Below are 16,298 nucleotides of genomic sequence, written 5' to 3'. Positions count from 1 at the left end.
ATATCCGTATACATTCTCACAATGCAATGAAATTTTAAATTGTGCAGCTGTTTTATTTAAAAACAAAATTGACAGTGTTCAAGGAAAATAAATAGTACAAATAAAGTAGTTTTTGAGGGGAGGGGACATAAGAGGAGGATCTCTTGGTCTGGACCATTATTTGTACTTTCAAAATTAGAAATGAAGTGCTGGTGTAGGGTAAGGCATTTAAAAAGTAGGGAACCATAGTTAATTGCAAACACTAAATGGCCTTCTTTAATCATTTCTAGTACACCAGCTTTTGTCTATATTTCGTATTCTTAATCTACAGCTCATAGCATCAGTGTCAGGCCATGTAATCAAAAAATTAAACACATAATTGGAAAGAACTGCTTTTCAAGGACCTGATGGTAATATTTCTGTTAAAAATTTACTATGTGACTTTTAGCGTCTTGCAACCTGAAAATGGTTTGATCTATTTTAAAAAATGTATATAATCTTAAACTAAACTCATTTGGTGTTGTTAATATAAAAATTTGAGTGCTAAGTAAAAAAAGAAATGTGTATTCTGTTCTGCAGTAACTTGAAGGTTCCTCAATGATAAGTACTGCAGTGATTTCTAGTTCTTGGCTTCATGACGACTGTTTGACAGCTGGTCAGTTCAGTGTTCACTCCTCCACTCTGGATGCACATGCTGTTGCAGTGCACTTTCTTCTTGTTCTATACACAATCAAAACATACAGATGCTTTAAAATATATGCCATTTACAAACATCAACCCACTACAGATTTCTTGCCAAATGCTGCTAGGGGTGTATTTACAGTCAGTACGATTTGATTCGACTGCGTCTCCATTTTGATATCTTAAACAAAATATGAATGAAGAAAAATGAATGCAGTATCCACACTGTTGCATATTCTTGCATAATGCGACTAGAACAAAGAGGCAGGAAGTGTGCAGCAGATGACATGAGCGTACTGGATTAGGATGTTGGTTTTGATATTCACATAATACAGTACTAATATTGCACTTGGTTACATTTTCTGTAACACAGTTGCATTGCGTACAGTGTTTCAGTGCTTTGTTGCACCCTTAAAAGCTTCCCTTATATAAATGACTCAATCCTAAGTATCATTACTGAACATTGCCACAATGCTCTGTCAAGGTACATACCATCAGTAGCGATATGGATTTTCAGAGATGCCAGCCGTGTTACCACATCCTCCTCTCCATCTGCGTCCCTGTAGTCAAAGCCAGTGTAGCCCTGCTCTTGCTCACAGTAATGGATGAACCTGTCATGCACATAAATACACCATTACATCTGCAGTTCTTGGTCATATACATCAAAATACATGTATTTCCCTCTCATTACTTTATGTCGCTTCCATTATGGAATGTCAGTTTATAGTTAATTACATCTATCATCTATTTTCTCCTAGAATTGTTTGGTTATAAAAGAAAGCCGTTTTGTCTATCTACTCCTTATATAATGGAAACGAATGGTCTGTACAAAAAAAAAAAACGATTAAATCCGGAGTCCCTAGAGCAGCCACACAAGCCTTATTTAGTACCTTACTATTACTGTTTATGTAGCTGAATGAAATTAAAATCCTCACAGCAATATTCTTACATCTAAATGTACAATCTTGATGAGTACAGGCTGTTAGGTAAACAAACTACCAATAAATACCCTGGAATTCAAAGAAACATCTGGCCAAATGCTGTATAAATTCAGAGTCTAAGTCTGTGTCCTACCTCTGCCAGATGGCATTTTTGTTCAGGATGACAGGATTTCCAACCACAATGAGAAGGGCTTTGGCTCTGGTCATGGCTACGTTAAACCTCTGAAGGAGAAATGATTAACTCAGTGAGCAAGACCAGTACACCCCCCAACAGCCTATATAAATGGGACATGTAGTACCCCAGGGCAGTACAGCGGCACAACAGGTAGTACCGCTGTCACAAAGCTCCAGGGCCCTGAGGTTGTGGGTTCAAACCCCAACTCGTGTGACTGCCTGTGAATAGCTTCTCTGTGTTCTCTGACCCTACAGTGACTCTGAATTGGATAAGCTGTTACAGATAATGAAAGAATATGTTAATAATAACAACATTATACCTCATTTGCCCCAAGTAAGCACAGTTCCACAGTGATGTTTTCACTCAGTTCTCTTTCTTCACTGTTCTAATTTTCCACACTGCAGTTCTGAACTTGTTGCGTTTATTTGCTCCATTAAAACTCAGCTTTGTCTCTCTAATAAACATGGACCTAATGCTGTGAATGGAGACACAGACAATGAAGTGGGACAATTCTAAAGCCTGCTCCATGTGTCTGAACAGAACAAAATCAGAAGAGCTCATTTTTGCCATGTATTCTGACTTAAGCGTCTCTCAAAATCTGTCTGGCTGGTCTTGTTTCTTGCTCTAGATCCATAAAGTTATGGGTGAATGCATGGAAAAAGTGATTTATTATTCATAACATGTCCCTTTTAAATCAAAAAGCAGAGAGAGAGAGTAACTGTTTACTGTGGGCTGAGCCCATCTTCTCAGAATTAAATGCCAAAAGCCATAAACACCAACAGCATCTAAAGTGATATGAATGTGAGAAAGGTGGCCTATATATTCTACACAATAGGATACCATAGAATTAATTACAAGTTAACCCTATTAACAAGGCATTTATTTGTAAAGACTGCCTTCAGGTATTTAAAGCGTGGACGTTTTAACAAAATACCTTCTCATTTGTGAGGAAACCAATGTTAAAATCTTGGTCCATTTTAACATAGTTGATGCTGCTTCTGACTGCAGAAACCATGATCACCATTTTCTCCTGCCCCTGGAACTCTTCCACTGAGCCCACCTGGGACACCAGGAACATGATAATTACTCATGGATTGTTCAATTACTTTCAAGTTGTACAGAAAAATGTTTGGGAGAAAGAGAAAGAGCTGACCTTAATATCTTTCCACTGATTTAATTCTTTTACTGTCTTCAGAGCTTTCTGGATTTTTTCCACCTTGAGAGAAGAAAATATCTTTCTTGTAAAGACATCATGCAAACAGCATTCTTAAATCATTAACTATTACATGTGCAGTATTTACTAGTAACAGAGTGAATAACTACAACTACATTTAAAACTTGCCTATGTTCACTATAGCCTGGTGTTGGCCCAAACAGCAGCCATCTTGTAGTTTGAGAGTTATCAGAATTAGAATCCATTATTAGAAACCATATAAACTCAAGCATTTGGGTTTCACAATTCATATTGGATATAGCTTCATTAGCAAACATCTTAGTTAATAAATTAACTACAACATATTTGTTGTAAAGCAAGGTAGTGTTAATGTGAATTTTTGCCCAACTACTATCCATATCCTTATTCATACAATCCCAATGGAATTAGGGAGTAATATTACTTGTTTCCTGTATGGAGCAATGATGCCGATGTCAGTGGCACTGAGTTTGGGGATGCCTTGCTTTCCTTGAGTTACTATCAGCTTGTTGAGATAGCTGATGAGGACCTCAATTTCACTGACATTAAAGAAGGATGGACTGTTCGATTCTCTCTCATCTTTACCCATCACTCCATGGAATATCACTGGGAAACCCTGAGCGCACAAAAAAAAGGCCTTGACCGATGGGCATTTATTAAGACACATGTCATACAGCAACCATAACATGCTGTTTCCTCCTCACCAGAATAGTCCAAACATGGCCTTATGCTTAGCTCAAAACACAATAAGTGACAAAACTACTGAACACAGGGCTGAATTACCTTCTTGGGGAGATGCTCCCAGTGACAGAAGGCCTCTCTTTCCATCTGGTCTGCAAAAACTTGCAGTTCATTGTCATAGAAAAGCTCATTTGGAATCTTGAGAATTGCAGGATGAGACCTGGGGACAGGTGAGAACATGAGATAAAGATAAACTGTGAGCATGTGGGAGTTCCCATCATTCTCCATTTGGAACAACGCCAAATAGGAAAAGGCTCAGAGTACCTGTAGTTGCGCAGAAGTTTAGTGACAAAGTGACTGTCATAGCCGTGACAGTCATCTTGATTCTTCTGATAGAGAGAGGTCTGTGTCATCAGTCTTTCCAGTAGCGAGAGTCCTGTTTCACCAGTGGAAATTACAGCCAAAAATTATTATTATGAAGCAGCTTGGGCTCTGGGCCACACTAGCTTTACACAGTGAAACTATCTGACCATATTTTGGTAACTTCAAATTTACATCAAAGTAAATCTCATTTGAATATCATCATGCGAATCAATCTCTAACTCGACTGAAACTCAGCAGGAACAGCTAAAAGCATCACTTCATGAGCTAATTAAAGCTCAGATAATGCATTTATTTTGAATATTATTTAAAAATGTACAGCTTAGAGAGGTTTTAAGACAGCTGAAATAAAGCTCTTCCTGATTGACTTGATGCAGAGTTGGTAGTTTCTCAATGTTCATGCTGCCTTTACATGGTGAAACGTCCATGCCTTTAGTATGTCATGAGCTGCATGCAATATAATTACTCTGCAACTCAGCAGTTGTGTAAAGCAATTTAAAATCAAGAGCTGTTGCACATTTAATCCATTAGTTATGGGTTGTAATTTACTATCCACCTGGACTTCCAGAACAGACCTCGCATTACAAAGTAGCCATTACAAATGAGAAAAATATATAGATTGAGAGTACCCAGCCCATGCTGCTGTGCCAGTGGAGACCTAATGATAGGCCCAAGCTGTTGGGGGTCTCCTGCCAAAACCAGCTGGCCTTTCTCTGGGTGGAGAAGACCTGAGGAAAACACACAATTGGATCAAGAAATAAAAAGTCATTTAGGTCTTCAAAACACATTCACCCTTTCAGTTTGCCCCTTACCTGCTATCCCCACAACACATTCAGGCTCCACTGCTTGTCCTGCCTCATCAATGAAGATGTGTGTGAAATGACCAGCTGGGACACCTCCAGATACAAGCCTAAAACCACAAAAGAAGACTTGTTCTACTATTGAAGAGCATTCTAAAGCCTTACTTCTGGAAGGAAACACTGGAAGTGTTTCAGTAAGTACAGAGGAGAACGGCTCTAACCCAGATGAGCTATATATTTTTATGCTTACTGTACATTCTTAAAAATAAATGTGCTAAAACAATCTAAAACCAGCTTCAGGGGTGTTAGGGCATTGGTCAAGGCAGTGAAGCATTTTTACTTTCTCTAAAAGTACTTTTGCTGTACAAAAATATAAACGTACCATCAGAGGCACGATTAGTCCAAATATTAGTCCAACTGTGTACTTAGTATAATAAATTAATTTTTGCACAATTTCTGCACCTTCCCTTAACATTGAATAACCTTTAAAAATAGACAAATAAACACCAGATCTCAAGACAGTTTGTATTAAATGAATACAGCTTATAAAATATAATAGACTACAATACACTGCAATGGACCATGGTATGGAACAATTACATTCCCCAAGTAAGATAATGAAGAAGCTACCAGGTTTGGTACCTTCTTTTTTTAGGAGAAGATTAAGAACCTTTAGAAAGATCCGTGTTTGTAAATAAGGTTTGAATGGGAAATACCGTTGAAAAAACATTTTAAATATATTAGGACAAAGTCTGAGAGGCCTGTACCGTCCAGCAGTGATGAGAGTGACAACAATGACACGGTAGGACATCATCTTCTCCTTAGAAGGGAGAGTGAAGCTGTCCTGCACTTCATCCCAATTACTGTGTTTCTGTGAAAACACAAAAATTCCTGACATCTGTCTCTATGTTTGGTCTTTCACAAGTTGCAAAAGCAATCTTAAAATGTATGGCAGGTTCCGTTATGTCTGTTGGATCCATATCCAACACCTCCCATATTAGATTTGGCACCTCAATCACATACTAAATAATTCCATATGTCAATTTATAGGGATGTTTGGAAGAGGGCAGAAACACAGTGACAGAAATACCAGAAAGACATGATGAAGAGGAAAACCGTTTGTTTTACTACTCAGGCATTAACAAATTCTAGCACGCAAGTGCATGAAAAACAGCCACAATGTATTTATTGTATTTGTAATACGCAGCTTACCAGTAGTTTTCGCGGCATAGTGCGGGGGTCTCTGCTGCTGGCACAGAGTCGGTAGAGGCAATGTGCATCCACATATCTTAGCAACCTCTCACACAGCAAATCACAGGCACTGTTAGAAGGAGCACAGGCCAAGACATGGGCACCAGCATCTGACTTATGCACCTACAACACAGATGCATGTTCAGAAGCCATTTTCAGCAGAGACACAGATTTTAATACAAATATTTTTGTTGCTTTTTAAAATGTATCGGTTCCCAACTTCTGCTCTATTCCAATATCCGTTAGTCAGGGATTATTTTCTAAACTTTTTAATTCATGTTACAAGGTTATCTGCCACGGTGTAACATTCACAGAGATAGAGGATGAATTGCCTGTTTTATGGTCTCCACTAGTGTGACAGTTTTGCCGGTTCCAGGAGGTCCAAAGATCAGATAAGGAGCTGGTTTAGACTGGCCAGACATAATGTGCTGCACGGCAGCATTCTGCTCAGGATTGGTCTCCAGATCTCGGTTGAACATCCTGTAGACATATAAAAATAGATCCATTGGGGGAAAAAATTAATAAAATTTTAATCATAAAGGACACTTCATTCTTGAACAAATATTATGGGTGTGTGTTTGTATACCTGAGCTGTGGCAGTGCTGTGTATTTAAGTCTTCTGTCACTAGGGAACAGAACGTTTCCCAGTCTGTGTTGTACAGCTAGATCTACAGCTCTGTGCTGGAGTTTGAGAGGGAAGCGATTAAAGCTGAATTCAACATCAAACTTCATATTAGGGATGAAGTTCTGTACAAGTCTGTGAACACGAAGAAGGACCAATGGAACTACAATCAACAGGGAGAACTGGAAGGAGCCAACAAATACTCTGTAACATAATATACTATATCTAAAAGTCTGTTGCCGCTCTTACTTCTTACTGAAGCCCAACTTCACACTCTCTAATTCTACACGGTGGACGTAGCCTTTGTACATAGTGACAGGTGTGTTCATGTCTCCAGACCTACACACATTTATGTGATCTCCTCTCAGCACAGATGGCCTGTTCTCTGCCACTCCTGGCACCTGAGACCAAAAAAAAAGAGGAGTGCAGGGAAATAATCAAATATATTTAAATACGTATATTATATATATATATATATATATATATGGGCGGCACAGTGGCGCAGCAGGTAGTCACACAGCTCCAGTCACACAGCTCCCAGTTGCGGGTTCAATTCCCGCTCCGGGTGACTGTCTGTGAGGGGTTTGGTGTGTTTTCCCCGTGTCAGCGTGGGTTTCCTCCGGGTGCTCCGGTTTCCTCCCACAGTCCAAAAACACACATTGGTAGGTGGACTGGCGACTCAAAAGTGTCAGAGAGTGTGTGTGAGTGTGTGTGTTGCCCTGTGAAGGACTGGTGCCCCCTCCAGGGTGTATTTCTGCCTTGTGCCCAATGATTCCAGGTAGGCTCTGGACCCAGTGCGACCCTGAACTGGTGCAGCAGGTAGTGTCGCAGTCACACAGCTCCAGGAACCTGGAGGTTGTGGGTTCGATTCCCGCTCCGGGTGACTGTCTGTGAGGAGTTGGTGTGTTCTCCCTGTGTCCATGTGGGTTTCCTCCGGGTGCTCCGGTTTCCTCCCACAGTCCAAAAGCATGTTGGTAGGTGAATTGGTGACTCAAAAGTGAATGTGTGTGTGTTACCCTGTGTGTTACTCCAGGGTGTATTCCTGCCTTGCGCCCAATGATTCCAGACCTACCACAACCCTGAACTGGATAAGCGGTTACAGATAATGAATGAATGAATGAAAGAATTTTGTATTAAACTCAGAGCTCATATTTTGAGTGCTAAAAACATACACAATCGCTGTTCCAGTATATTCCACTTGTCAAACCTGCATTAATTAATCATAAACTCACTGATGAAAACTGACTGTTAGAATACTCACCATTATATAAAAACTATATTTTTGTAGTTTTTCATTCATTCATTATCTGTAACCATTTATCCAGTTCAGGGTCGTGGTTGTATTTTATAATGTAAAAACATGCTTTAAAACACTGAAATAGTAATGATTCTGATGTTTCAAATTTAGCATAAAAGCTTAAAGTTTGCTTGATTGACAGGAAATAGAGCTCCTTACCTTTAACACAAGCAGATTTTTGTTGGTTTTGTCTTGTGTCATGATTTGATTGTACATGTCATACTTCTTTATGTCTACTTCCATCTGAATCTCCTCTAGATGCAAGAGAATGTGGAAATTCTCTGCATACTGCTTTATACAGAGAGGAGTCTCCAAAACACCTCTGAGAACATGGATGGACAACAAAATCAAAAACAAATTAAAAACACTCCTATGCACATGGTAAAGGTTTAGTCTATTTAAGATACATCAACTGGTAACACACGTGTTAAACTGCAGTCACAACAGCTGTTTTCACACACGAACTTCAGAAAATTAGAATCATGTCCGGACAGTTTCTGGATTTGTCATTTCACACATGTAGCATACAGACAGAGACTGTCAGTGTCACCACAGGAAATGTTCCATGTGGTTTGGGCATTAAGCAGCACCTGTGCATCACATGCAGGAGGCAAACCATTTTTTCCACTATGAATTCCCTATAAAATTGCTTTATTTGAACATGGGTCCACTCAAAGACTACCCAGACTATGTAGTAGGAGGCTAGCAGAGGATGAAATCTGTGTAATGTCTGGTACAAATGAGTCAAACATTTGCATTTGCACATACATCTCCTCTGAGTAATGTTCAGAAAAGTTCTGGGTTAACTTGCATGTCTATAGAAAAGCATAAATTGTAAAATGAGATGAAATAAACAATTAAAGTTCTAAACATTGGTTCTTTAAACTTATTCTCTGCCTAACACAGATGATCTCTTAGAAGGGGAGAAACACATTTGAGGAGATGCCATACCCAATGCCATATGTTGGCAAGGGGGCCACCCAGCATTGGGCTTTGGCGCACAGAAACCACATTTCTATTAAATGAAGCAACCTTATTCAGGACTTTTTCAACAATTGGCAAACAATGTCTGACTTCATAATGATCCTGAGGCTGAATTCAGTCAAATAATTTATTAGTGTTGCAACACAAAGCCTTCCCAGAATAGTAGAATCTGTTTATTTATAACCCTCGGTTTCAGTAGAAATGTGGGAATGTAGAAAATTTATTTTACATTTGTATTCAATGCCCATACTGAGCAGTGCAGTTACTTAAAGGCTTGGGGCACAGAAAGACTCACCTCACTCTGGAAAGCTGCTGTCTGGCTGCAGGAGAAAGCTTCTCTGTGTCAGCTAACTGGTGTTTGACCAAGCCCTTCAGGTAAGCAGGATATTTATAGTCCTTCAGCTTCACCACTACCTTCAGAGCATGTGTCACACAGCTACAGAGAAATGAGAAATCAGAGATAAACTCAACCCAACTGATATTACAAAGTGTGAAGTATATAATATGGTGAGTTTTCAGGAATTATACAATATTATATGATGAACAATACATACTAATTGCTATAAAGCTGTAATGTATGTAACTGCTTCATCCTGTTCAGGGTTATGATGTTATCTGGAGCCTACCTGGAATCACGAGGCAGGTACACATCTTGCACAAGGTGCCAGTCCATCACACACACACTCACTCACACACTCACACCTATGGACACTTTTGAATTATCAATCCATCTACCAACGTGTGTGTTCAGATTGTGAGAAGGAACCAAAGCACCTGGAGGACACCCATGACACGAGAAGACCTCATAGACAGTGACACGTGGTGGAACCCCCAACTCTAGAACCCTGGAGCAATGCTACCTGTTGTGCCATTGTGCTGCCCTGGTGTAATGTTTGCAATTAATGATATCCCAACAATCTAATGATTTTCATCTGAAAAACAGCAAACTGCTATAGTAAAGTAGATCATAGGCATAAAACAAAGATATTTGAGGATATTATATGAAATGTAATTTAAAGTGTGTTTTACACAAAATTAATTTTGAGAGATTTTTCAAAAAGTGAAAGGTATTGAAAAAGATGAAAAACAGTGCTCTCATAAGGAATGAAAAGCTATTTAAGTGCCAACTGCACCCCCTTGTGTTCAATTTTGACATTGTAATATGTAATGTAACAAGCCAGTCCTCAGAGTATTTTAGGTTCAAATATGCACTTATAATTTTTTTGTATAAAAATGTACGTAAAGAATGTAAATGATTATCTCCTGTGAATCTGCAACTGTAATCAACAATGTGTTTTCACTAAATTCAAGATATAAAAGATTTAAATCCTATGTTGACAAACAGGTTTATATGGTATGGATGCAATATAATTCATAACAGTTACGTAATTACTGTCAACTAATTGTTAGAAATATTAAAAGTTATTAAAATATTTCTCTTCATATCCCTAAAAGGTCGATACGATTAAAATGTATATGAACATATAAATTACATGCCACTAAACATACCTATCAGGGGGAACACCATCCTCTACTACTCTCTCTTTGGGTCGGAGTCGACCATCGTTCCTTGGTGTGTAGGGGCTCTTTGGACCTAGCTCCACAGCCAGTGTGGTCTGGACCACTGCCTCTAGTTCCCTCACAATGCAGAAAGGTTTGGATGGGCCTTCAGTCTCTGACTCTGGGCAGAACTCAAAGTACATGGTGGCTGGGAAGTGCCCGTAGTGGTGAATGTGGTAATGTACCTCCACAACATAACTCTCACCTGTCAGATTTAAAGTAGCAATATTTTTAAAAATGTATTGTTATTTTATTGAACGAAACTATTTGATTTTGCTATCACTTTGTAAGAATTAAACAAGTTAAAATTATACAAAGCCTTATAGGTGATAGGTATGCAAAATGTCATAAAAATTAAATGATAACAAGGATGTAAAGAGCACTGAAATGAAAGAATTCATTCTTCTGCATTATTTTGACAGAAAATATTTTAACCATAAGATTATTTAATAATAAACACTACCTTTTGACGAAAACTAAACTAAGAAAATATTTAATGATAAAAATAATGAAAATATTTTTTTCATTGTAACTATATCCAACTACAATGTAAATAGTTCCCCAGATACATTCTTTGTTTAATGATGTATATTTGTCATAATGGAATTTAATCCAACTGGGATGAAATCTGACAATTCACTGAATCATTTCTTAAAACAGTGGTACCCAAACATTTGTCTTGTGGGGTATAGTGTTTGTGGCAGGCCAGAGGGCATACAGGTATGTAAATAAGCACAGTGAAACCTTGACTTATGAGTGAATCAACTTACGAAATGTCCAAGATACAAGCCGTTGCCCCCATTGAATATTTGCTCTAAGAAGCGAGCCGAGATCTGAGTTACGAGCGAGCGAGCTTATGCCACCCGCCACTAGATATCCCAGTGAGTGTTCAGTTCACTTGGTTATTTTGCCATGCATGCATCTCTGTCGTATCACTGTTTTTTGTAGCATTGTAGCATTAAGTGTGTATCAACTATATATAAATATATATAAACTCCCCAACCTCCTCTGCCAATGTCCTCCACCTCCACTGTGTCCTTCGACTGCTCTTCAAGGTAAATGCACTTAATAGAATGAGTTTATTTCTTTACATTCTCTTTTACTATGTATTATTCTTTTTTTATACATTATTTGTTATTTATAAATGACATTTTTTCGCATTTAAAAACATGTAAAAAGAGTGTTGTGGTATTTGGGGGGCTGGAACGGATTAATAACATTTTAATAGGGAAATTTAATTTGATATACGAGCAAATAGAATTACGAGCTCGGTCACAGAACTAATAAAACTCATAAGTCCAAGTATTACTGTTTGTAAACATTTAAACACTCAGATTTGGTTAAATCAAGTCAGTTTAGGATAAATCTTCCTAAATTGCCCAGTAAGGCAATAAATAATTGTATACTATAAGTAACTTATTAAATCCTGTTGTGAAATTATCTGGAAACAAATTATTAAGACACCTGTATGGAGCTCTGACTATCACTTGATTACAGCACTGGATGAGATTCATTGTCTGTAACCGCTTTTCCAGTTCAGGGTGCTGTGGAACCGGAGCCTACATGGAATCACTGGGCACAAGGCAGGAACACACCTTGAAGGGGGCACTGGATGAGATAATTACAGTAATTTATGTGAGTAATGACAGGTTATAATCAGGTGATGAAATACACTAGTGTTCATAAAGCAGGTAAGATGGGAATTTCCCTGAATCAAACCGAATCCCTTCATAAGGCTTGCATTGCTATTAAAATGCTGCCAGTTATAAAAATTGATGTATGAAATGTATGAAATACTTCATTAATGGTTTGAATGCACACTGTAGCTCCTAATCATATTCACAGAGCTGTGCCTTGACAGAGGGTTTTTCACTCATTTATGAGGAATGACACGTATGTATCTCGTGTAGCCCTCATGTCATTCATATTCATTTTAGAATGAAAACGTCTTTTAATTTATTATTAATTAATCAATACAAATTTTAAATAGCTGTTAATAAAGGGGGAGATTATAATAAATGAATACGAAACATTACAAAAATAACCATATTTATATGATGCTTTGTTTTGAAATAATGAAGACTAGGGGAACAAATTTTAAAGAAAGAGAGGCGATCACCATGACCCTGAACTGGATAAGCGGTTACAGACAATGAATGAATGAAAAAAACAGAGGCGATCACCTTATCATCCCAGAAAACTAGATATAAAAAATTGGATCACTGTTTTGTACTCATCAGGATCTAACCCAGGTTAACATCTCAAACTTTAACTTGATAAATAAAGATGGCAGCCTAGTCTCAGCTGAAAACAATGAATGAAGGTTTTTAGAGTGGTCTGGTGTAGAATTTAATATTCTACCATAAGTGACTAGGGTCTTTGCTCTACAACTAATACTGTTCTTTTTATGTTTAAATGAATAAGGTCCAGAATGAGATTACAATATCTTTGCAGTGTCTCTTCTCACCTGGGCAGAGAAGCAGAGGACAAACTCTGGTCACTCTCCTTTCATCAACTAAAGTAAAGCAGCGCATTCTGTGCAGTGCGGTGTAAAAGCTGAAATGAATGCAGTTTTCTCCCTCATTGACAATGTGGAACTTCACCAAATACAGTCTGTCTGTGAGATTGATGTTGAACACAACTTTTCCATTAATGCTTTTAGGATTTGATGTGATTTTGATGCCTTCTTTATCAGAGACCAGTTCTGCTCTGCAAAAGATTTAATAAAACAACAACATACACGGATTTTCCACAGTAAGTCAATTATGTAGTAAAATGATAACGTCACATTTACCGTAGTTAATTAATAAGAATTCAGCTGTGAGCATACTGACTGTGTAGATAGTGACAGTATTACAGTGGGTTTGGATGTGTCTCAGCCAATCAGATTTTATAACAACAAGATTTACATTTATAATAGAAATTAAATCATGCATGGTTCCTTTGATTAAGTAAGGCCATTGTATGTAATGGCACTACTTCCTTCTTAATTTACTTATTTGCCAAAACATTTGCCAAGCAAGTATTTCTGGAAAAAATAATGCTTTGGTCTGCACCTTTTTACCCTGAGTCTCTGAAGGATTTCTTTAGCCAGCTTTTTCTTTGGAGTGAGGACCGGGTTGACTGTAGGGGGAGATGAACGAGAAGCAGTTGGAGTTGTGGTGCCTCCATTATCAGCGCTGAAGCCTGGTTTTGAATGAGACACCGACCGCCACTGGTCACAGTAGTACACACGCACCTAGAATAAGACAGAGAGTAATGTGTTAAAAGGTTAAGTATTATTGAAATTAAACCAAGGGCTGGAAAAATTGTGATTTGCATTTCATTCATTTTCACGTATAACAGAACCCACAGGAATCAATGCAATTAGTTTTTCTTCAGATTATTTTTCTTCAGCATAGGAGGAAAGTTATAATAAGCATATTCATTTTAGATATGTTATAGATTTGGAATTATCATTATACATTTTTTCTCAGTGTTGGTTATTTTACTTCTGGATTATATAAGATCAGCTTTTAGCAATATTTTGAAAAGTCTGCTGGTGCAGATAAACGTCTAAAACATTGAAAAAAGCATGGGAAAAAGCATGTTTCCACATAAAACAATAATTGTGTTTAATGCAAAATACAATAATTAATAACGGTGAAATTGTGAGGCTGTTTCTCTCCGAGTTGGAATATGTGCTCTGTTAGACTTGAGAGGCCTTATCAGTAACGCTGAAGAAGCCCACTATAGTTCAGCAGAATTCTTGTAAACACGTCACTTGTGTTTTTATGTGAACAAAGGCTCTTACAAAAACTGAATCTTATTATCAAAGCAGCTGTTGGATCCAAGGTAAAGGCCTGAGACACTGATAGTTTTTTTTACTTTTCTTATCAGGCTTGCCGTATTTGAAGGCATTGCAGGTGCCAGAGAGGACCTGTCCAAGGCCAGGCATTACTGAGGGCTGAAGCCTGTGATTGTTATTTTGTAAAACTTGTGTACTCTTTGGCTTGAATATAATGAAAGCATTGTAGATAAGTTTTGAAAAAGGAGGGGTAATGGTCATATCACTCCTAAAACTGTATAAATGTCTGAGCTCTGTGTGCATCATTTTGTATTTCCCTGGATCTACCCAGGTTAATGTCTTAGAACATAACCTGCCTTAATAAAGCTTATAACCTGTTCTCTTTTAACCTAAAAGCTGTGTTTGTGGAGCTTTTGAAAGAGTTTAATATTTTAATTAGATTTTACAACGCTAGATGTTAAAGTCAGTCATTTTGATCTGATATTATCAAGACTCTAGAAAATACTTATTTAGTCTTTTACAGCACTATAAGCACATCAATGAAAGTCCTCTAATGACAGCTTTGGCAATTCTGCATATAAACTCGAATGTCAGGCCTAGAAAAGTAAACAGAACAGAATTAGAGTATTACAAAACATAAAAAGGAGGTGACAGACTTACCTGAGGTTTGGCATGAAGAATAACTTTTCCCTGCCTTATACTGGCTTTATTGAAATGCTGTAGGGCGTAAACTAACTTCGAAAAATTTGGTTCTTTGGTTCCTTCCCTGTAAAACAGAGTATGTTTATATTAGACTAATTGTGAGGCTAAACAAAGCTAGACATCAGCAGTTCATTAGTCATCATTATTAGTCACACAGCGATACCTAAAAGAGCTTTACAAACAGAAGAGATATTCTTTTAAAAATAAGTGCCACAAATAGTTCTTTGAGCAATGCTGCAGAAAAGTTTTTATTGTCCTCTAAAATTCAAGTTTGAGAGTGAGGAAAAATTAAGATCACTGTTAAAAAATATATCATTGTTAATTACTTATTTATAGAGCATTTACGTTATGTGGACGTTCTACACATTCATTTACAACACTGGTTCTTTAAACCATCCGCTGGTTGTTGGAACCATCCAAAAACGTTAGGGAACCAAAGTGGCATGAAGCAAATGACACTTTCCTGGCACTTTTATTTGTATGTTTTTAATACATCTACTATTAGCTATTAGCTCACTTAGCTATAGTCGTTTGTGGACTGTACACAGTAGCAAAGTATATGTGTAAGAACTTTTTACAAGTTGATAGTTTAGCTATATATGACAACACCTCAAGTGTGAAATTTAACGCGCCTGTCTTCGAGATAGTTACTAACCTTTTAAATTCTAAGTTGTAGATGTCTCGGAGCTCCTTTTTGTCTGTTGTGGATTTCCGTTCCCCCAGAAACTCGAGGAAATCCAGTCCAACTTCGTATGCCGCTCTGAGGGAAGGCATTTCTCCGATGAGAGACTGGAGGTGCTGTTATTCGATAGAGTAACAGGACAGTGACCGGTTCACTCACGGGTTGCAAGGGCTGTGCACCAGAATATGAGCGGTGGACAAATTACTATAGATGAGAGAAAAAGAAAAAGTCGACCCTGAAAACAAAGAACTCCGTTTCGAGTTTAAAGCCATTTATTGCTGCTTTGTCGATTTGTCCATTCTTATGTTTGAACTGAATATATAATATGTACAGCATATAAGCAATGACCCGCTCTATGTCGTGTTATATCAGAGCTTGTATTTTGAGACGGTCCCTGAGGTCTGCTGACGTTACATAAGTGCTCAGCGCTTCCTATGTACTCCCTCAATATTTAATAGACAGTGCAACTTTTAATGCTAACAATTCAACAGCAGTTACTGCTCATGTCTATACGGTTTGGGCTAAAGTAATTTATAAAGCGTAGAACTAATTCGTAGAAATAACAGTAAATTTTTTTCGGAGA

The 16,298-nt window shown here is 37.8% G+C and overlaps 1 protein-coding gene across 2 annotated transcripts; it reads right to left on the bottom strand.

Moving 5' to 3' along the window:
- Positions 1 to 47: 47 nt before the first annotated feature.
- On the bottom strand, positions 48 to 15,900 carry mov10a (Mov10 RNA helicase a). Of its 2 annotated transcripts, XM_066663757.1 has the most exons (22): positions 15,689 to 15,898; positions 14,992 to 15,097; positions 13,601 to 13,782; positions 13,012 to 13,253; positions 10,494 to 10,749; positions 9,280 to 9,420; positions 8,160 to 8,322; positions 6,953 to 7,104; positions 6,668 to 6,838; positions 6,414 to 6,561; positions 6,043 to 6,204; positions 5,598 to 5,701; positions 4,843 to 4,940; positions 4,660 to 4,758; positions 3,974 to 4,085; positions 3,752 to 3,869; positions 3,393 to 3,584; positions 2,930 to 2,992; positions 2,711 to 2,836; positions 1,735 to 1,823; positions 1,153 to 1,271; positions 48 to 699 (listed from the first exon to the last, which is right to left on the bottom strand). In XM_066663757.1, the coding sequence occupies exons 1-22, from the start codon at positions 15,805 to 15,807 to the stop codon at positions 641 to 643; spliced, it is 3,021 nt and encodes a 1,006-aa protein (XP_066519854.1). In that variant the 5' UTR covers positions 15,808 to 15,898; the 3' UTR covers positions 48 to 640. The 2 variants fall into 2 exon arrangements, with proteins under 2 accessions (XP_066519854.1, XP_066519855.1); XM_066663758.1 differs by lacking the exons at positions 48 to 699; positions 1,153 to 1,271; positions 1,735 to 1,823 and adding an exon at positions 1,840 to 2,251 and having other exon boundaries at positions 15,689 to 15,900.
- Positions 15,901 to 16,298: the final 398 nt, after the last annotated feature.

This window comes from Hoplias malabaricus, chromosome 3 (assembly GCF_029633855.1).
Source record: "Hoplias malabaricus isolate fHopMal1 chromosome 3, fHopMal1.hap1, whole genome shotgun sequence".
In the NCBI taxonomy this organism is placed as follows: domain Eukaryota; kingdom Metazoa; phylum Chordata; class Actinopteri; order Characiformes; family Erythrinidae; genus Hoplias; species Hoplias malabaricus.
This window is presented reverse-complemented; position numbering and strand designations above follow the sequence as displayed.